Raw genomic sequence first — 20,891 nt, 5'->3', positions numbered from 1 at the left:
ACCGCTGCCTATCTAGTATCTACTATCTATACTATCTAGGTCTTCTGTCCACTGGGTACTTTTACTACTTTACTGCTTATTTCGTAGTCATCTTTGCACGCGACCCACGCCCCGATCTTATTTTTTCGGCCTTTTCTCTTTCGGTCACTCCACTTGAAAGAGCCTCCTAAAGGGGGAAATTTTAAATTAAACGTCAACTTATTTCCCTGGAAGACCGGACCAGGGAGCCTGATCTCCGAATCAGGAAAATCCACCATCGCCTCCTTCCTCGATCTTCTTTCCAATCCAACCTTCTTGACTCTGACGTCTGTCTCACTTCTTCGGTTCGCCCGTCTCTCGTGTGTGAATTCCCGCCGCGCTTAACCCCACCACCACAAGCTAGTAGCAGTTGGTCTCCGCGCAAGTCAAGTCCCTCTCTCTCGCTCGCTCACCCATTCGCCCTCCTTATTCCCCCCCTCCCCCCTTTCTCTCCCTCTCTCGCGCTTGTTCCCATCCACACAGGGGCCCCGTGTTCTTGCGATTTTCTTGCAGATCCAAGACCTGAGCCTTCACCCCCCTCAACTCCGCTCAAGATGGATCGGACAATCGCGCGTGCGGTGACGGAGAAGAGGCCGGTCCCGGAGATCGACTTCTCGTTACATACCATGGAAGATGGCACTCAGGTGTCCACCATGGAGCGAGTAGTAAAAGGTACGGGGTAGAGTCGGGCCTTGGCTCTTTTTTTTTTCTAATTTCTTTCGTCGTTTGTTTTCTTCATCGAGTTTTCTAACGCATCTGTGATCTTCTAGAGGTGCAAGCGCCGGCGTTGACCACCCCGTCGGACGAACAGTTCTGGTCCCCCGAAGACCCCTCCAAGCCGAATCTTCAGTTTCTTAAACAGCACTTTTATCGAGAAGGCCGTCTCACGGAGGATCAGGCGCTATGGATTATACAGGCGGGATCGCAGATCCTGCGATCGGAGCCCAACCTTCTGGAGATGGATGCGCCCATCACCGTGTGTGGCGATGTTCACGGCCAATACTATGATTTGATGAAACTCTTCGAGGTTGGCGGCGACCCGTCCGAGACGCGGTATCTCTTTTTAGGCGATTACGTGGACCGAGGCTATTTCAGTATCGAGGTGAGTTTTGTCGGTTCGTGGAAGTTGGGTGGCGGATAGCATCGATCTGACCCCGTGCAGTGTGTGCTTTATCTTTGGGCTTTGAAGATCTGGTACCCGAACAGCCTGTGGTTGCTGCGGGGCAACCACGAGTGCAGACATTTGACCGACTACTTCACCTTCAAACTGGAGTGCAAACATAAATATAGCGACCGTATCTACGAAGCCTGCATCGATTCGTTTTGCTCCCTGCCGCTGGCCGCGGTCATGAACAAGCAATTCCTCTGTATTCACGGAGGGTTGAGTCCCGAGCTACACACCCTGGAAGATATCAAGGCGGTTGGTGGACTCAAAACCTGTGTTGTATTCCCCTTCCTGATCGTTGACTAACTTGTATGCCAGATCGACCGCTTCAGAGAACCCCCGACTCACGGACTGATGTGCGACATCCTTTGGGCTGACCCTCTCGAAGAATTCGGACAAGAGAAAACCGGTGATTACTTCGTCCATAACAGTGTCCGGGGCTGCTCCTACTTCTTCTCCTACCCCGCCGCTTGCGCATTCCTGGAAAAGAACAATCTGCTTTCCATCATCCGAGCCCACGAGGCGCAAGATGCCGGGTACCGCATGTACCGAAAGACGAGAACGACCGGCTTCCCCAGTGTGATGACGATTTTCAGCGCTCCGAACTACCTGGATGTGTACAACAACAAGGCCGCCGTCCTGAAATACGAGAACAACGTGATGAACATTCGTCAATTCAACTGTACTCCCCACCCGTACTGGCTGCCGAACTTCATGGACGTGTTCACCTGGTCGCTTCCCTTCGTCGGAGAGAAGATCACCGACATGCTCATGGCCATCCTCAACACCTGCTCCAAAGAGGAACTCGAAGACGACACGCCTACATCTGCCACCGGTCCCTCTTCGCCTCCTCTTCCCATGGACACGGAGAGCAGCGAGTTCAAGCGTCGGGCCATCAAGAACAAGATTCTTGCCATCGGTCGCATATCTCGTGTCTTCCAGGTGTTGCGAGAAGAATCAGAGCGAGTCACAGAACTCAAGACCGCGGCTGGAGGTCGTCTTCCGGCGGGTACTCTGATGCTTGGAGCCGAGGGTATCAAACAAGCCATCACCAACTTCGAGGACGCCCGTAAGGTCGACTTGCAGAACGAACGCTTGCCTCCGAGCTCCGAGGAGGTGTACAAGCGCAGTGAGGAGGAGAGGAATGCTGCGTTTGAGCGTGCTCAGCGCGAGGCCGACAACGACGCCGGACTCGCCACCGTGGCTAGGCGGATCAGCATGTGAGTATCCGTAAGACCGATTCAAGGAAAGGAAGAATGAATGCTAACGGATGACAGGTCGGCTGGTTCTGGTAGAAGCCGTCGGCATCGTGATGCTGCCAAGGAGGGCCGAGAAGCATAAATTAATAAAGATAGTGGCACCGAAGAACTCCGCCTCAAGTTTGCATCTTTCTAGCGTTCGAATTTTAGCTTCTCGACGTATCTTCACCTCCGAATTTTGGAATGCGATCTTACTCTACAGCTGTACAGAGAGCCGAAACCCAGCAGCCATATTGACCAATCCCCTCTGCGGCCACGCATTGTGGTGAATCGGGAAGGGGTAACACTGTATTGAGTATTGAGGATAGGAACCAGGGAGGCTATCGCTGTATTTGCCGCACAAAAGGCGTCTGTGACGCCTGGACTACATGAGATGACGAATCGATACACCATGAAATATCTTGATATATTGAAAGTTTCTTTACCAGACGAAATCCTATGCCAATATATGACATGCACGATTGCCCGTAGCTATGAATTGTTATCTATCTATCTAGTTATACATACCCATACCCTATCGAACGAGCTCTATTCTACTCCGTATGGCACCGAGTATAGTTGGGAAATACCTCCGGCTCCACGCGCAATTCCGCAGTAACCAACGCCAAGACCCGTCGCCGACTTCTCCGCCCTGCAATGATCAAATCGCCTAAACTCCTTCATCTGTCTCCCACCACCTCCCTCTCACAACCTGTCGCCAATGCCTCCCAAATTGCGCGGCTCCTTACAAAGGAGCCTACGGCGTGTCCAGAATAGCGCATCGGACCTCCCCTGCCCGTCCTGCGCAACCTTTCGACGAGCGCTCTCTACGCGTCGGTCCGCCAACATCTCCGACGGAAATCGCCAGTCCTCATCGTGGGCAGCGTCACCTCGCCCATCCACCACTTCCTCGGTGATCCATTCCGGCAGACAGGTGCCACCGCGGTTGAGGGAGCTGTACGAGGCTCTGGGCCAGGTGCAAAATGTTGCGACGGAACAGGTCAACCTGAGTCGATTGCAACTTGCGTTGCGGGGGTTAGAGTCGGAGGTGCCTCTTATTCGAGTAGCTGGTGGGTCTCTTTCTCTTTCGCTCCTGCAATCGATTACTTGCCTGGAGGATGGAGCTCATTCGTTCTTCTAGTGCTGGGCCTGGATGATGTCAACTCTGCGCGCCGGCTCGTTCGCCTGTTACTGGCCGATCCGCTGACTCCTCGAGAGACCTGGGAGGATGCGCTTGATGCCTACGAAGCAGATACATCGCGAGGACTACTGATTCGGTATGTACCTCTATTCATTCATCTTACAACATGCACGGCATGGTGCTGACGAGTGACAGATATGGCGACGTATCAGAGTCGATCCCGAATAACCTCCTCCCCACCATATCGGTCCCCTCCTCGATTCTCAAGAAAGGCAACCTGGAAATCCTGGTCTCGAGCCTCGGCGCGGACACAGAAATGCCCGGGGCCCATTTCACGGCGGAAACGTTCTTGGTGCCCACGGTTACCATCCAGACCTCGCATTCCGGTCGCCATAACGTGGTGCGATATCCGGTGCACCGGGCCATCGTGTGTGGCCGCGGCGTGGACGGCCTACTTGCGTACAGTAATCTGGTCGCTCGATCAGACCTGAAAAAGGAGACCGAGTCGGTTTACGGCGCCATCGAGCTGGCAGCCAGCGATCCCGAAAAGCACAATGACCGCATCGCCTTTGTGGACATCGACCTGGCAGATGAAGCCCTGGCCAAGCTCCGCGAGTCCGTACAGAACGCCTCGCTTTATGAGCGCGGCTGGAACGGTAGCGGAGTTCAGCCGGTCGTAGACTGGCTGGCGTCATTGCGCGCCGATAAAGATATTCTCGACCCCTCGTTGAGGTCGCTGATCACATCGCTTGTCGATGCCGCAGAGACGGGCGTGGATGCAGAACAAGCGAAACGGGCCCAGGAGCAGCAAGAAGGGTCGGTCTCTGACCTGGTGCGAGGGACAATGGATCGGTCGGTGACCGAGTGGGCGGAGAAAGCCCACTCCGAGCTACGGAGTTCGCTGGAAGAGGGATTTGCCAGCAAGCAGTGGAAAGACCTTGCGTGGTGGAAGCTCTTCTGGCATGTTGACGACGTCGGCATGATCACGTCTGAGATCCTGGAGAAGAAGTACCTGCGTCGTGCAGAGAAGGAGGTCATCTGGGCCGCGGGTAAATTCCAACAGGCCGGCCTGCTGGACGAATCCCTGTTAGAACCCAAGCAGATCGCTGCACCCCAAGCAGACACAGAAAGACCAAAGGATGAAGCTTCTGCCAATGCAGTCGACTCGCAGTCTGCTCCCACGAATGACGTGCCGTGGCCAACGCAGATTCCAACCAGCCGGAACCAGCTGCTGGAGACTAAAGTGCCCTCTCTGCAAGCGATGGCCCAGGGACTCGTGGCTTTCAGCATCACCACCACGTCGCTGAGCTCGGTCCTCTCCGCTCTGACATACATCTCCTTCCCGTCTACGTCGGTTTACGAAACCTGCACCATGGCGGCAGTGGGATTGATCTACTCTCTCCGACGACAGCAGCGCAAATGGGACTCTGCGCGAGAATTCTGGGAGAACGAAGTGCGCGAGGACGGTCGCACCGCGCTGATAGAGACAGAGGAGCAGCTCCGCACCATAGTACACGAAGGTGGACGACGCGTCGACCAAGCGTCCGAGACCCATGCCAGAGAAACCGTCGAGCGGGCGAAGAAAGCGCTCGAGGATGTGAAATAACCAAACTCCCATAGATGTATGAGCGTTAGATCAATGCCCATGTGTAAACTGTACAATATACCACATCATCATCATAACCAGATCGATCCTGTCCCATCAATCAATTAATCTCCACACTCCCCTCCGGCACACCCTGCCAGCTTCTCAACCGTCTCGCAAAGAACTGCATCACGGGCATCATCTCGTCGCGATTCCTCGGCATGCCATCATCCCTGCGCGCATACCGCTGCACCTCCACAAACTCAAACACCTGTTTCGTCCTGCGCACCGCCCCGTCCGTCACAGCCGCCGACTCCCTCCCAGCGACCAACAACACCGGCGTCCGATTCTTCGCGCCCACCGTACTCCCCGAGAGCGGATACGGCGCCCCAATCGCAACCACCCCCGCCAACTCCGCCTCCCCCTGGTTTCTCTTCGCAAACTCCCTCGCCCCAAGCAGGCCCAGCATTCCGCCCTGCCCGAACCCCAACACCAGGATCTCGCGCGCCCGGTACCCGCATTTCCCCAGCAGCGTGTCCCGCAACACCTCGGTCACCAGGACGTTCGTGGCCCCCGCGAACCCGGCGTCCATGTCCAGCCCCCCTGTGCTCGTGTCGAACGAGATGTCATCGCCCCAGTGGAAGCCTGGTAGGTCGAGCGGCAGGCGGTTCGGGGCTTGGAGCGTCACGATGAGGGTTTCGGGGAGGTTGAGGGCGCGCGCGAAGGAGGTGAATGCGGGGGCGGAGTCACCGAGGCCATGTAGGAGGATTAGGACGTTGGGGGGTGGTCGCGTTGCGGAGGATGAGGAGGGAGGGGGAGGAGGGGTGAGGGTTATAGTGAGGTGCGAGGGGAAGTCGGATTGCGTGGGGGTTTTGGTGGGCATTGTAGATGTTGTTGTAGGAGCATCGATCGAGCGGGGTAGGTATGTAGTAGTAAGATGGAAAAAGAAGGTTATTGAAGGAAAGTGTTTGAAATCAACCGAGTATCTATCTTCTCTCTCGTTGAGGGAGCTGTTCAGTGACGATTTTCATAAATTTGACGATGACGGAATTCAAAGGCGGATGCCTTCCTATTTGGGTTAGATCGCTCCCAGCTGCCTCCATGTAATACGGGGAATTGCATAGCATCCTATCCCGATTCTATGCTCCTGCCATGGAGATAATCAAGGGAATCGCTTTACCGTTTTTATTGAGATGCTACCGGTAGGAGAGAGACACTCCAACTTGTGGGCACTAAAATCGCGGACAGATGATCCGGCATCACGACTAGCATTTCGTGTTTGCTTTGAGCTATTTAATAGACAAAAGAAGCACGTTTATTCTAATACTATACCAAAGGAAGAAGCTCCCAAAAGAGCAAACTCCTTTATCGATTGATCACAGGGTCATCTCGAGCAGGATATCGCCCAACGACCAAGACGTTTTGCTTACTTTCACAAATATATTCTCAGCAATGTCCCTCAAAGCATCAAGCGCCACCTAGGAGAGAATGGTGGCACTTTATACACAGACGACGATGGAGACATAATCCCGCCCAAGGACGACGATGGACTAGCCAAGAAGAAACAAAAGTTGAGTTCAGAAGATTGAGGATGACAGACAAAGAATGAAGCAAATCTGCTCATTATCTCACTTCTAACCGACTGACATGTATCTAGCTTATCTTCCCAGAGTCACCACGAAGACATATATTGTATGCACTTCAATCAGACCCTCCAAGCTATCTTGCCCAACATCCTGAGCAACTCTGCTACATGGAGGTCTCTGTGGTCTCCGAGCAGACAATTGCCTCGAGTGAACAACTCCTCAACTTCGTTATATGGCAATGCTGGCCATGATTCCCAATTTTCTACTAGTCCATCGGAGGGGTTCATAGATTCGTCAATACTCGAACTGGACCACAAACAGGTTTAGCTACATATAGATACCGCAGCAACGTATTAGCATCGCATCCGCATATTTGGTCCAGACTATGATGCGTACGGAAGCTGACGGTTGAAGCAGACCTATTCTCTAGCGCTTCTGGCAGTTATCAGGACAACCAGTCGTGTTGATGATGGTCCAAGATGCATGAACAATAGTATCAACACATTCAGAGACCAATGCATCACCGCGTGGTTGGTATATTAACTATGGCATTTTCATGGCGTTATGTGCCACCATCACACTGGATGAACTATGGGCGTTCTCGAGATTTGTCCTGGACACATCTCAATGACGCTGTACGCATTACCGCGTACATAAGGTCGGTGTTGAAGCAGGATACGGCTGCGAGCTTCCGATGGTTAAGGTTGCACAAGGGGACTGCAGGCTAATGCATCCCTATGAAGATGTACAATGACATAGGGATACATCGAGAGAAGATAAAGCTGCACATACGCCATCAAGGGGTTAAAGAGAGCAGGAAGGTTGGGTCACGGGCGTCTCTCTCTCGACGATGCCTTTGTTTGAATCTACCAGCTACCTGCTCCGCATATTACGTAGGGAGTCCGGAATCTACCCGGTGCCCGTTGGATGTATATTGCGCCCGAAGCCTCCAGGTTTGGGCCAATGTCGCATAGGAAGGATGGATCCGTGACGAGGCAATGCGATGCACCCCCTTGATCCCCACAAAGATATACATAGAAATGCTATGTCATAAATGCCTCCTTTACTCCGTCGATCTAACCCAAGTGGGTAGAAAGAAGGGACGGGAATGCAGAGGGTTACTCGATCTGTCAGACTCAGATATCCACCCTCGGACCTTACAGCATGCAGATTACAGATGGAGGACGGCAGGAGTCGAGTACTACTCTACTACGGAGTACTCTAGGGACTGCTCCACCGCAGCTTCAGCCACACATCGCCTCCCCGAGAAGGGAAAATGGCTGCCTGAAGGGTGCTCACCGCCACTAGGTACCACTTACGGTGTAGTAACTAGTAAGGTACCTTCTGGACATGATTATGATTATTGTAGGTTGACTTTCTCCGACTTTCTTCGGTCCTCGCGGCGGGGGTTTCAGGGGCCCAGAGCCAAACAAATCCGATGTCGCTCTCCACTTGGTGACCCAAAATAGGATCGGGATAAACATTGGCCCAAGGAAATGAAACAGATCCCCTCCAGGACCAGAGTGACTCTGACTGCGTCCTCAGCGTTCCAAAGTACGCTCTGACTCTCCTGACTACCATGACGGATTCTCATCCAGGGCTGATTCCTGCGTCCGACCTCTCATACGCCCTCAAATGCGCATGAGATTCGCATGAAGTGACCGTAGGGCTATAGGGCGGTAGACAAGCCTTGGACAAGAGAAGCTTGGCGACCAAGTGGCTCGGTTGAGTCGGCTCGTCCACACCACAATTGTGGCTAGTCTACTCACTGCTGCGCCGTGTTTATCCACCGGGCGAAATGGAGTAAGGCTGAGGGCCCCATTCGTCTATCGGCGGATCCCAGCGGATCAGCTTGATTATTATGGGATTATGGGACACGTACGTCCGATCAGCGCCCACCCTTTCGAGCCAATTATTAAGGCGATTCTTGAAAACTATTACACAATACGGCGCATACAGACCGATCATCTGAGCTCATTTCCCGGGACCTTTACTCTGTTTCCTTTACGACGAGACCGCCATGGGCATCCACGGACGTCTTTAATTGCCCGTCAAATGTGTTGATGCATCCTCGGTTTCAAGCCCCCCCTTCCCCTCTGTCCCCCTCGTCTCGTGGCGGTGATAACGCGTACTCGAACCAAACGAAGCGAGTGGTCGGCCGATAAAGCTAATCCTCCTGAGGCTTTGCCTCATCGGTGATTCCGTGACTGGAGACTCATCTCCGTTTCCAAACCCTCCCAATCGGCGATCACTCTTGCGAAGGTATCCCGTCTGTCCGGGGCTACTTTGAGTAACGTGGCAGTCTCCAAATGACGATGGCCACTCGATCTGCTTTTCCGACGATCCACTCGTAGAGTCGGTGGGCATAAGCTAGCACCGCAGTTGGTTACCCAGGAGGTCCTGGGAGACCACCAAATTAGTAGACGGTGGGGCCAAGAGAAGCGTATGGAGGGGCAGCGATAGCTTGAGGGACCTGAGGTTGAGCACCCCTCCTCTCGGGACTTGAGGATATAATGAGCCTCTCCTCCCCTCTTCTCGAAGTCTTCTCCATCATCAACAACTTTCACACTCCTCACAACTCCATCCTCTCTCTGTCTCTCTCTCTTCACTCCTCTTTTTATAACCCCTTTTTCCAAAACTCTCACATATCATTCATCATGGCTTGGGGCTGGGGTATGTTTTTTGCTTTCTCCTTCCCTATCCATCGTGCCGTTCATCACGAGACCTTTCGGTCCCTGGGCGTGCCTCACTGCTCGTATCAAGTCGAAGGCTGGTCGAGAATAGAATGAAGTTCAATAGCTGACCAGTAGTTTCGTGCAGGCGAATCCGAGAACGCTCACCGTGACGTCCAGGAGGGCCGCCACGAGAGCCACTTTTCTCACGAGCTCATCGCCGGTGCCGCGTCTTTCGCCGGCATGAAGGCCTGGGAGGACCACCAGCGCAAGGAAGGTATGTGCTTTGCCTTGGGAAATATATGCTTCCATCCCCGACCCCGAACCCAAACTCAAAACCAAAAGAACCCGGTCCCTCTGACATATTCCCCTCTCCCCGATAGGCAAGCCCGTCAGCCACGCGTTCGCCAAGGAGGCCCTCGCCGGCATTGTTGGCGCCGAGGTCGACAAGCTCGCCGAGACCAAGGGCTTGGACCAGGTCGACCGCATCAAGGCTCACGAGCACGCCAAGAAGAATGCTCACCAGATGTACGACGAGCACTACGTGCAGGGCCAGAGTGCTGATCAGTACGACCCTTCGCGCTACGAGCGCCACGAAGCCTTCAGCCGCTGGTAAACTATGTCATTGAATGACCGAGTTGGGCTGGTATGCTGGGATGGGGGCTTGAGATATGCAATGTGATGACGACTGTATACATTTTCCAATATTGAATATTGAATCGTGAATTGAAATGGAATTGAGTTCACAAACACAAATGTGACGTGATATTGGTTTTAGCATGAACCTTGTATGGAGTGTTCCGTAGATAGTGTGTGGACTGGATGGCAATCGAAGATGATTATCGGGAACCCCTGCATCCATGCACATGTGGCCTTAGGCAGTCCAGGGTGTACAGGGATGGGGAAGGAGAAGGGATGTGAAATAACGAATCCTGATTACCGATTCGGTCGGTAATGAACCATCTCTAGGTAGACCGACAAGTGCCTCGTCAGGCCAAATTCAAAACAGCTCCGACCGGGGAGATACTTGAGATACTTAGGATACCTTGAGTCTTGGCAAACACCGCCTAGTGCTCAGTTATGTGAGAGGTCCCAAAATCACGGACATTCAGGATGATCCGTGACGGGAATCCAGCCCTGCTGCACGTACGGAGTTGATAGGTACAGGGATCTTGTATCAAGAAGAGTCGGATCTGGTACCGATGCAGCTGGGGAGATTCCGAGATACAGCCGGTAAGGTAGGGCTGAGCCTGAAGGAGACAAACTCTTGAATCCCGCTCAGAATGGGCTTCTCCCGCGCCCGCCACCGACCGACCGCCAAGCCCGCTAGTCCCGGACCAGAGAGAAAGTCCGGCATGCCAACCAGTCAAGGCAACAAGGCAGCGAGAACGTGCAAATGAGCGTCGGGCGTGCAGCACGTGCCTGGTCCGGCCCAATCAAGGACTCTTCCGGGAGGGGCGCTATTGGCTCGATAGATCCGACTTGCCCTTGCCTAAGTAACTGGTACCTCTGGGTGAGTACGCAGCACCGCAGGAAGGGAAGTACCTTTTACCTACCTATTGATTGCATCCTGGATCGACGGGTCTGACACCGATCGATGATGACTCGCCTACTTGGGCACTCCTGTTAATTGACTTTTTGCTCTGTCACTCTCACTTACCGGAGAGGGGCAGCTCATTTCATTTTCTTTTTCAGTTCTTTTTTTCGATCGATGATGACTCGCCTACTTGGGCACTCCTGTTAATTGACTTTTTGCTCTGTCACTCTCACTTACCGGAGAGGGGCAGCTCATTTCATTTTCTTTTTCAGTTCTTTTTTTTTGTGTAAATTCCACTTTCTTATTTGATTTTTCATTTTCTTTTTTCTTGGCTTCTTCTTCTTCTTTTTTTTTTTATTTTTATTTTTTTTATCTTCCTGCGTCTTGGGTACCAGATGTTCCCAGACTCCACCCTCTCCGGCTGTCTGCTGCTCGGCGGTTATAACTAGAGGAGCAGCAACAGCTTAGACTCGATCCCGTTCCAGACTCATAGAGAAAGAATCCCTAAAACAAAGCAAGACTTCTTCTGTCGCTCGTTTAGACCCTCCGACCGCCCGGAGTCATTAATTGGGAGGGGGTTTCGTTTTTGGACCTATACCCTCGTGGCCGCCACTTTTGTTCTCCTTACTATCATGCCCGCTCACATTCCCTGCGCAGGATGAAATTCGCCAAGTCAGTCACGCCCAATTGTCGCCGCCAGGTTTCACCGTGTGCATGAGGGCTAATTTTTGGAAATTCTACAGAGAATTGGAACAGGAGCTAGTTCCAGAATGGCGTGCCAAGTACCTGGATTATAAGGTCAGTCTGTCTGCGTTCACTGCACTCACTCACCCTCGTCTCGTCTCGTATCGTCTCGTCTCTCTATATACTCCGTCCGGTTGCTGGAGGAGTCCTGTTATCCCTTCCACGTTGGCTAACCCTCGAATCCCATTACTTCCCGTGATCACAGGCAGGGAAAAAGAAACTCAAGGCCATCACGCGGGCCATCCAGAAATCCAATCGAAATCCGAGCTATCCGTCCCTTCGCCGTGCCACCATCGGTCACGATGATCCGTCGTTCGCTTCACCCTCCGGCCCCGATCGCGCTGCCTCCGATCGAAGAACCGATGCCACCGACTCGATCCATAACCCTTCGACTCCAGCCCGAAGTGGCGCGCTCCCTACCCCCCGTCCTCGAAACGAGCGCCAACCGCTGCGAAACCCGGGCTCCCGCTTCTCTGCGGCCGTGGGAAGCTATGGAAGTATAATTGCGACGCCACCACACCACCCTGGCTCGTCCGATGTGGCGTCTCTCGAGCTGCCGGACCCGGCGCTCGACCCCAAAGAACACGAGTTCATGTCCGAGGGTGAGGACCGCCACCTGCACGCCCTCCGGTCGCCGTCCCCCGTTATGTCCCGGCATGCCAGCACGCGGACGGTGCCCACGGAAGCCTCCAACGCCAGCCCCTTGGCGAGGCAGTCCACCGCCGGAAAGGGCCGCAGGAGAAACACGGTATCGAGTCCGTCGGCCAAGAGGACATCCCAGCTGCTCAAGCGTGTCTTCTCGCAACCCGATGCGGACTCGCCGGAGAAGCGGGCCCAGGAAACCCAGCAGCAGTCGGAGATTGAACGCCGACAGGACGAATTCTTTGCCTTTCTGGACGATGAGTTCGACAAGATCGAGTCTTTCTATCAGATGAAAGAGAAGGAGGCCACCCAGCGGCTGCACGTCCTCCGCGAGCAGCTCCATGTCATGCGGGACCAGCGCATCCAGGAGGTCCTGGGCACGAAGTCATCCCGGGCACCGGACGGCGACACGGGTCCGTCCAACGGATTCGCTGGCCTTAACGGCTCTCGATTAAAGGACGCGTTCACCGGGCGTCGGATCGGGAAGAACTCCAAGGCGTTGGCGGAGATGGCGACCCCCGGGCTGCAAGCGCAAGATCAAAACGTCGCCCAAGGCCGCAGGGACTTCAGTCGCCGGCCAGATGACCAGTCGAACCTGGAGGTTCCGTATCGCGTTGCGAAGAGGAAGTTGAAGTATGCGCTGCAGGAATTTTACCGCGGCATCGAGCTGCTGAAGGCATATGCCTACCTGAATAGAACCGCTTTCCGCAAGATCAACAAGAAGTACGACAAGGTTGCCCACGCCCGTCCGACGATGCGGTATATGTCGGAGAAGGTCAACAAGGCGTGGTTTGTGCAGAGCGAGGTGATTGAGAATCTGATGTCAGCAACCGAAGATTTATATGCGCGGTACTTTGAACGCGGCAACCGTAAGCTGGCCGCGTCAAAGCTTCGTCATACGGTCTCGAAATCCGGGGACTATTCGCCGAATACCTTCTGCTCCGGCATTTTGCTGATGGCGGGCATTCTGTTCGCCATTCAGTCCTTGGTGTATGCTGCTCAGCATCTCCATCATTCCGACCCTGACGTGCAGGTGCATACTAGCTATCTGATGCAGGTGAGTTGCATTTGCTCCTGCAGGAAATTCTCCTACCGTCCCTTGGCTAATCGATTCGACAGATATATGGCGGCTATTTCCTGGTCGTTTTCCACTTTTTACTCTTTTGTGTAGATTGCTTCGTCTGGACAAAGACCAAGATCAATTATGTTTTCGTTTTTGAATATGACACTAGACACGCCTTGGATTGGCGTCAATTATCGGAGGTATGGCCGTACCGTTTCTCTTTGGTGTCTCGATCGCGTCTAACTCTGCTTCAGTTACCTTGCTTTTTCATGTTTATACTGGGATTGTTTATGTGGTTAAACTTTCTGTCGGTCAACGCCATGTATGTGTACTGGCCCGTCGTGCTGGTAGCTGTGACGGTGATCGTGCTTTTTCTGCCCGCCCGCGTATTGTATCATCGAAGTCGAAAGTGGTGGGCATATTCTAATGTTCGTCATGGCCCTTCCACCCTGCCTGGTGAGAGAGTGCGGCTAATGAAATCAGTGGCGTCTCGCCCTCGCGGGGTTCTATCCTGTCGAGTTCCGAGACTTCTTCCTCGGAGACATGTACTGCTCTCAAACATATGCCATGGGCGTAAGTTGATCAACTATAAGTTTGAGGATCATTGGCTCACACATCCTAGAACATTTCGCTCTTTTTCTGTCTATACGCCAAACATTGGACGAATGCCTCGCAGTGCAATTCTTCCCATTCTAGACTATTAGGGTTCTTCACCACCATTCCATCCATATTGCGAGCTCTGCAATGCATCCGTCGTTATGCGGATACGAAAAACGTCTTCCCGCACCTGCTGAATTTCGGCAAATACATGTTCGGCGTGCTCTACTACGCTACTCTGAGCATGTACCGCATTGACAAAATCACTCGGTTTGAGGCTCCATTCATCACATTCGCCCTGTTGAACGCGGTGTACACCTCCGTGTGGGATCTCGCCATGGACTGGAGTCTGGGCAACCCGTACGCCAAGCACCCACTTCTCCGCGACGCTCTGGCGTTCCGGAAAGCGTGGGTGTACTACGCCGCCATGGCGATCGATGTGATTGTGCGGTTCAATTGGATCTTCTACGCTATCTTCGCCGGGGACATACAGCACTCGGCGGTCCTGAGCTTCGCCGTTTCCTTCTCCGAAATCTGCCGACGAGGTGTCTGGACCATTTTCCGTGTGGAGAACGAACATTGCACCAACGTTCTGCTCTTCCGAGCCTCGAGGGACGTGCCCCTGCCCTACGAGCTAGCCTCTCCGCAGGCCGAAGCCGACCAAACCGCGGATATGCCACTGCATGAAACGGACACCTCCACGGCCCAGTCTGCCCCCGCGGATGTCGAGCACGGCACTCCATCGACGCCCGGGGCCTCGATGCGCGCGCGTGGCATTTCGCGCGTCGGAACCATCCTGGCGTCGGCGCACGCCCAGGACTTCGAGCGCAGAAAGCGTCCAGATCAGTTGGCTGTTGCGAGCGTGCCGCGCGGGGCCGGGGAGATCGGAGATGACTCTAGTGACGACGATGACTATCCTGCGGACTCGAGGCCTTATACACACGCGAATGATGTGATAGATGAGGAGGGGCCGTCGCGCGGGTCCCCCAGAACATCTTCAGAGAGAGGTTAGATTTGATATTTTTGGTTGATCTATTGGGAGGGAGAGATTTCGGGACATGAGCATACATTTGGATAACTTACTTGCGAGTACATATTTTGGGGGCTTAGAATAAATACTATAATTGAGCTAGAACCTAGACAAACATTGAATCTACAGCTGCTGTTCTCCTTCCCTACCAAGTAAGAACAACCTATTGAATACGACGCGGATGCCTGAAATACTAGGCCCCCACAAACGTAATGACCATCATGTGATCTCACCCGACGTCACGTTTCTAGAAGCGCCTCGCATCACGCCTTCTCCATCCCCTGACCGATTTATCTTCCTCTCATCGCCCAAACCCGTGAGTGACTCGACGCAGACTCAAATTCTACATCCGCGTTCACAAAACGCGCAGTGTACACCCAGCAGAATGGCTGCGAATACTAGATACGAGCAAGCTCCTCAGCGGGACTCCTTTGAGGAGCGGGCATACTCTCAGCCCCCGCCTTCTTATCAGGCAACCGACGACTATTCGCAACCGCAACCTCGTAGCGAGGATGATAATGTTCCCGATGATTTCAAGGTGGGTGGATTCTTCTGTTCATGGCTCTGGGGATGGCCTGCTCGGTTATGGATGAGATGTGCTGACTTGGATGTATAGTTCGGAGGGATGGTGGCGGAGGGTACCTTGCCCATCCGGATGCAGTTTATTCGGAAGGTTTATGCGATTCTGTAAGTGCATTGCTTCCCAGCTTCACACACACTCACCCCGGTGGTCCTAGCCACTATATCCTATATCAGATAACTAACGCGGATGCCTTGAATCCAGAACCGCCCAACTCCTCCTGACGACAATCATGAGCTCGATCTCCTTCTTCAGCGACAGCTACCGCACCTGGATCCAATCCCACAGCTGGCTAATGTTCCTCTCCGTCTTCGGCGCCATCGGCTTCATGCTGGTCACCTTCTGGAAGCGCAAAAGCTACCCCGCGAACCTTCTCTTCCTGACGGGCTTCACGGTATTCGAAGCCTACTCCGTCAGCGTGGTGACCTCGTTCTACGACGCCCGGATCGTCGTACAAGCGCTCATCCTCACGCTCGGCATCTTCGTCGCCCTGACGCTCTTCGCATGCCAGACTAAATACGACTTCACGAGCTGGATCCCCTATCTGTTCGGCGGCCTGCTGTTCCTGTTCATGTTCGGCCTCGTCGCGATGCTGATGCCCAGCAAGACCAGCGAGCTCATCTATAGTGGGTTGGCGGCGTTGCTGTTCTCGGCGTATATCCTCGTCGATACGCAGATGGTGATGCGCCATTATCATGTCGAGGAGGAGATTGCGGCTTCGATCTCCTTGTATCTGGATATCTTGAACTTGTTTCTGGCTATCCTGCGGATCTTGAATAATCAGCAGAATAACTAGATTTATGGGATGGATGGTTGCTGATTGCTGATTGCTGATGACAGGGAAGATGGGATGGAAATTGTGTGCTTGGGTGGAATCATTTTCGATGTCCTATCTTATCGTGAAAGGAACCAACTATATCAAGACAAGAACATCGGCCCTCATCAACCCGGAAAGCAGGGTAGGCAGGGGACTCGTCGGTATGGTACTCCACTCGACATACGAGACTCCCCAAGAAACCCTGATCGATTGATATTCTACACACCGGAGGTGTTCTGATAACCAACCTTGCTTTTATGTTGATCTTATTATCATCAATTTTCCTTATCATTTCCCTCTCTTACTATCACTCTTTCCTGAGTTGGCTGTTTTATTCTCTTTCGTGGTCTTTTCCATCTTTCATCGTCGTGTTCCTCTGTTTCCTGGAGTTTAAATTACGATCGTGGCTATCATTTAACTTTGACCTCATGTCACGCGTGGAATTCGTGAACTTAATTCTAATTAATCCAAATCGTTAAACTCCCGGACATTCCTGTTAAGAGATTCAATCCAAAGAAAGAAATCGAACGAAAAGTATCTATTCAATAAACAGCGCATTATAATATAGAAGGCTCCAACACCTAAACTAAACATGAGAACAAAAAGAAATAAAAAAAAAAGGGGGGGGGGCGGGAAACCAACATGATCGAGATAACCGATATCATAAAGCTGAAGTAGACCAAGAAAGACTAGAAAAGAGAATGGTTTATGCCAAAGTGGTAGTGCAAAGATGAAAGGAAATGAATAAGGAATGGGGGTAAAGTGGAAAGATAGCAAATAATCAGATAAGAGTTCCCCCAACGCCAGTACAATGGTATAGAGGTATTTCAAAAATCTCAAATGCTCTGATCGTAACAATAGAAGTGTCTTCCGTCTAAAAAAGTGAGTTGTATGGGAAATGATAAGTTGATGATAAATAGGAAAGGAAGTGTAGACAGTGGGTGTCTACCGGATTAGTTAAGGTGGGTGAGATAAGGGAAATCTCTGGGAGTCTATGTCCGATATATAAAGTTTAGATTCCGAGGCGATTTAATGCGAAGCGATGAAGAGGGAATTGGTGATCAAGCACACAATCATGACGACAAAGCCATAGAGGGCGAGGGCAAGACTGAGTTTCCGCAGCAAGGACCGGCGCCAGTGGCGAATGCCAAGTCGGAGGATACCGCTGTCGGAGAGTGGATGACTATGAGCGCCGGTGTCGTCATTGTCGCTATCGCCGTCGTCGGAGAAAATGCCTTCTGCGGCCTCGTCATCTTCCTTCATTAGACGTTGGTGGGTGGGTGAGTCGGGAGCGGAGATTTTGTAGTAGAACAACCCCGGAAGAATGAAACTAATGCTGGTACTTCCCGTGCTACCAACGTAAGCCAGTACCGCCTGTAGGGAGGACACGGTCATAGCGACAACGTAACTCAAGACGAGAATCGTCGTGGTGATAACGGAGAAACGAAGATCGCTCATGGGCTCCGGCTGTCGGTTGCCCCGCGGGCCTAGCAGAGGGTGTCGATGGGGAGAGCCGTCGTTGCTATTCGACGATGGCTGGGGCCTCCAACGCAGCACTGCGTCCACGGAGGCGCGACATGGGTGGCATTGTAACGGGTACGAAAACATGACCAACATGACGATGGCTGCACGTCCGATCGTGGCCCAAAGTCCGGGAGGGTACATGCTCACTATGTTTCCGCCAATGTTGTCTCCAAAAGAGAGATAACCAGTGATTGCAACAAGAATGTAGGTTGCAGCAGAGCTTCCAATGCTCGCAAAAACAACCGAGGTCGTCCTGAAGTGACTGGCATTGGCCATTTCGTTCAATATCGAGAACATCTGTTATCTTGCATTAGCCAGCCTATCCTCCCTGAGCGATCATATCATATAAAGGTCGGGTTCTTACGTTCTGATGGCATGTAAATGCGAAAACGATCACAGGGAGACTGCTGAGGGTTGGAACCAAACCTGCCCAGTGAACCACCCGGACAGGACCTTTCTCGGCCACCGTGTCTCCCACCACGAAATGGTAAACAACCAATACCACCAGATAGGACATGGAAACCAAAGCAGCGACACTCGTATATTTGAGGGAATCTAGACGTCGGAGGTAGGAAAGAGGGATGACGACCAGCCTGAAAAGACATTAGCATATTTCGATCGCTCATCACTGGGGGGGAAGGGGTCGAGCCAGCGTACATAAAAGCCGTAACCCAAAAATGCCGATCGACCAAAAAGTCATAGTCCGGGGAATCACCAACAAAGCCCTGAACAACTCCCGGCATCAGATCGCCAATGATGATAAGATAGCTGACTCCCACGCCAAAACATTTGATCGCGATTGCCGCGTCGAACACGACGGCCGCATTGGGGTATGTGATCTGGGACAGAGCGAAGAAGGACGCCTGTCCTCGATCCAAGTATTGCGCACAGCGTGACTGAAGGTATAGACCAAACCCAGCCGTCACGCCCGACCATAAAACCACGCAAACTCCAAGGACTATTCCCATGTGCGAGACAGCCAGCGGCATAGCAAGGACACCGGCTCCGATAACTAACACATTACGATCGGATCAGCGAGAGTCCGGCGGACGAGGACAAGAGAATATGGCGACTCACTCGTATTGACCAGATTGATCACACAACTGATCCAACTGGCCTGACCTTCATGTCCAGAATCGCGTTTCCCTCTGATTGCACGCCTGTGAAATGGCCCCCCCTGTTAGTCACAAGACCAGCCGGAGAAAGCGAACAGATCGACCAGAAGAGAAGATAGAAAACATACCTTCGAGCTGCATTGCGAACTCCATCTGCGGGACCAATCCCGACGGTCGCTTCGTCATCTAGCATTGTGGGGAGTCGTCAAAGCACACGACGTCACGAACGAGACAAAAAAAGTGTTATCAGCCGAGCCCAGTTGCGACAGCGGCGATTAACATAATAGCCTCGGACCAGCGAAGCAGCGAAGGAGAAGAGCAGAGAGATGGAGAAAGAGAGAAGAGGAGAACAAGTCAAATAAAGGAAGGGAAATGGGAAAGAAAGCCAAAGGAAAGACGGAGAGACGGGTTGGATTGTCTAAGTAGGAGGCAGCAGGAGGGTAGAGATAAGACCCTGGAATCGGCGGGCGATACGAGAAAGAGAGAAGGACAGATCGGAGTGGCGGCCTTCGGGGGGCTTAACGGGGCTTTTAATGCCTGCTGACTCCGCCTGGTTCCTTTTTCCCTTCTTGTCTTCTTTTCTTGTCCCTTTCCCCTGCCTTTTCCTCTCCCTGCAATCAATCAATTATCTAATTCTCCCCAGGCATTAGTTTCTAATTCGCAAAAGGAAGCCAAGACGTCGCAATGTTTCCCATTATCTAATAGTAACCATTCATTATCCACTTCTACACCATTTCTTTCTCTCTCACAGCTTGGATGCTCCCCATCCCTTTTGCGACAACAATCCGTATACTTCGTCTTCGAGCACGTTCATGTCCGAGACGGTGTTGCCAGCCCTATCTGCGGGTCCCGGATCGTTGAACGGACTGACCGACCGCACGGTTTTCGACACTTCCAGCACCGTTCCTCCCTCGACCAGGAACTGGGGTCCTTGGCCCGATTGGTCGCCAATGATTTCACTAACGCGGTCTTGTTGGATGAGAGCCAGCATGACTTGACCGACCTCGTCGGGAGTCACCCATTCATCTGCCTTATCATCCACGATCTTTAATTTCTCCGGGTGATCCGTCCACAAGGGAGTTTTGATTACCCCTGGCGCTACGGCTGTGACACGAATCCCAAATTTCCGGTCGAGCTTAGCCATGGACCGTACAAGGCCATTGATACCGTGCTTGGTGGCCACGTAGATCGGGGCTGCCAACGCGGGATTCTGCGCAGCGATGCTCGAAATGTGCACGATATGCTTGCGTCTTCCGTTGGTTCGGTGACGCAGAAAATGGGAAATTGCTAATTGAGTTGTACGGATCGGATGGGTCAGGTTGATATCCAACAAGGCATATCGGTCCCCGTGCTGCGCATCCCGACTTTCGGGCGTTCCGGGCGGGCGCCAGAAATTTGTCCAGTGCTGAAGGAGGTCAGCGATCAACTATGCTAAGACTCAAAGGTCCTCAACATTGGAGCAGCCCTACCGGCTCGTAGATTCCAGCTCCTGGGCACACGACATCGATCTCTCCGAATTCCTTCTCGGCCACCTCAAACATCTTCTCCAATTGCGCCCAACTGGTCACGTCGGTCTTCTGGAAGACGGCTCGAGGGGTCGAGGTCGAGTAGCGGTCGACTACCACCTTTGCTTCGGGGCGCAGAGCTAGGTCGGCGATGAGAACATTGCATCCATTCTCGAGCAGCAATCTGGCAAAGGACAGGTTGATTCCTGTTTTGTTTCAGTTAGCTTGGCGACGTATACATCCCGTAGAGCTTCAGTCATCGTCCACACACCTGATCCAGCGCCGGTCACGATTGCAGATCTTCCATTGACGGAGAATGACATGGTGGTGCA

At 52.8% G+C, this 20,891-nt stretch overlaps 9 protein-coding genes across 9 annotated transcripts; 6 read left to right on the top strand and 3 right to left on the bottom strand.

Annotated features, from left to right (window-relative positions):
• Nucleotides 1–572: 572 nt before the first annotated feature.
• Nucleotides 573–2,524, top strand: CNA1 (serine/threonine-protein phosphatase 2B catalytic subunit; the record flags this gene model as incomplete). Its single annotated transcript, XM_046082954.1, has 5 exons — nucleotides 573–690; nucleotides 789–1,120; nucleotides 1,181–1,438; nucleotides 1,502–2,403; nucleotides 2,461–2,524. 5 exons carry the CDS (start codon nucleotides 573–575, stop codon nucleotides 2,522–2,524), a joined length of 1,674 nt encoding a protein of 557 aa, XP_045938911.1.
• A 618-nt stretch (nucleotides 2,525–3,142) lies between these two features.
• On the top strand, nucleotides 3,143–3,562 carry LDX57_001312 (uncharacterized protein; the record flags this gene model as incomplete). The annotated part of the gene is made up of 1 exon (XM_046082953.1): nucleotides 3,143–3,562. One exon carries the CDS (start codon nucleotides 3,143–3,145, stop codon nucleotides 3,560–3,562), a length of 420 nt encoding a protein of 139 aa, XP_045938910.1.
• A 12-nt stretch (nucleotides 3,563–3,574) lies between these two features.
• On the top strand, nucleotides 3,575–5,168 carry LDX57_001311 (uncharacterized protein; the record flags this gene model as incomplete). The annotated part of the gene is made up of 2 exons (XM_046082952.1): nucleotides 3,575–3,579; nucleotides 3,758–5,168. 2 exons carry the CDS (start codon nucleotides 3,575–3,577, stop codon nucleotides 5,166–5,168), a joined length of 1,416 nt encoding a protein of 471 aa, XP_045938909.1.
• A 100-nt stretch (nucleotides 5,169–5,268) lies between these two features.
• LDX57_001310 (uncharacterized protein) lies at nucleotides 5,269–6,030 on the bottom strand (the record flags this gene model as incomplete). Its single annotated transcript, XM_046082951.1, has 1 exon — nucleotides 5,269–6,030. One exon carries the CDS (start codon nucleotides 6,028–6,030, stop codon nucleotides 5,269–5,271), a length of 762 nt encoding a protein of 253 aa, XP_045938908.1.
• Nucleotides 6,031–9,356: 3,326 nt separating this feature from the next.
• Nucleotides 9,357–10,175, top strand: LDX57_001309 (DUF3759 domain-containing protein). The gene is made up of 3 exons (XM_046082950.1): nucleotides 9,357–9,406; nucleotides 9,554–9,682; nucleotides 9,789–10,175. The coding sequence occupies exons 1-3, from the start codon at nucleotides 9,391–9,393 to the stop codon at nucleotides 10,019–10,021; spliced, it is 378 nt and encodes a 125-aa protein (XP_045938907.1). The 5' UTR covers nucleotides 9,357–9,390; the 3' UTR covers nucleotides 10,022–10,175.
• A 1,425-nt stretch (nucleotides 10,176–11,600) lies between these two features.
• Nucleotides 11,601–15,000, top strand: SYG1 (SPX and EXS domain-containing protein; the record flags this gene model as incomplete). The annotated part of the gene is made up of 7 exons (XM_046082949.1): nucleotides 11,601–11,614; nucleotides 11,686–11,740; nucleotides 11,892–13,385; nucleotides 13,448–13,591; nucleotides 13,646–13,819; nucleotides 13,875–13,964; nucleotides 14,014–15,000. The coding sequence occupies 7 exons, from the start codon at nucleotides 11,601–11,603 to the stop codon at nucleotides 14,998–15,000; spliced, it is 2,958 nt and encodes a 985-aa protein (XP_045938906.1).
• Nucleotides 15,001–15,403: 403 nt separating this feature from the next.
• On the top strand, nucleotides 15,404–16,394 carry LDX57_001307 (Bax inhibitor-1 family protein; the record flags this gene model as incomplete). The annotated part of the gene is made up of 3 exons (XM_046082948.1): nucleotides 15,404–15,556; nucleotides 15,635–15,705; nucleotides 15,803–16,394. The coding sequence occupies 3 exons, from the start codon at nucleotides 15,404–15,406 to the stop codon at nucleotides 16,392–16,394; spliced, it is 816 nt and encodes a 271-aa protein (XP_045938905.1).
• A 1,050-nt stretch (nucleotides 16,395–17,444) lies between these two features.
• Nucleotides 17,445–19,247, bottom strand: LDX57_001306 (putative amino acid transporter; the record flags this gene model as incomplete). Its single annotated transcript, XM_046082947.1, has 5 exons — nucleotides 17,445–18,236; nucleotides 18,304–18,532; nucleotides 18,597–18,951; nucleotides 19,017–19,099; nucleotides 19,183–19,247. The coding sequence occupies 5 exons, from the start codon at nucleotides 19,245–19,247 to the stop codon at nucleotides 17,445–17,447; spliced, it is 1,524 nt and encodes a 507-aa protein (XP_045938904.1).
• A 552-nt stretch (nucleotides 19,248–19,799) lies between these two features.
• Nucleotides 19,800–20,882, bottom strand: LDX57_001305 (putative short chain dehydrogenase/reductase family oxidoreductase; the record flags this gene model as incomplete). Its single annotated transcript, XM_046082946.1, has 3 exons — nucleotides 19,800–20,459; nucleotides 20,524–20,765; nucleotides 20,831–20,882. The coding sequence occupies 3 exons, from the start codon at nucleotides 20,880–20,882 to the stop codon at nucleotides 19,800–19,802; spliced, it is 954 nt and encodes a 317-aa protein (XP_045938903.1).
• Nucleotides 20,883–20,891: the final 9 nt, after the last annotated feature.

This window comes from Aspergillus melleus, assembly GCF_016097325.1.
Source record: "Aspergillus melleus strain CBS 546.65 chromosome Unknown contig1, whole genome shotgun sequence".
Lineage (NCBI taxonomy): Eukaryota > Fungi > Ascomycota > Eurotiomycetes > Eurotiales > Aspergillaceae > Aspergillus > Aspergillus melleus.
This window is presented reverse-complemented; position numbering and strand designations above follow the sequence as displayed.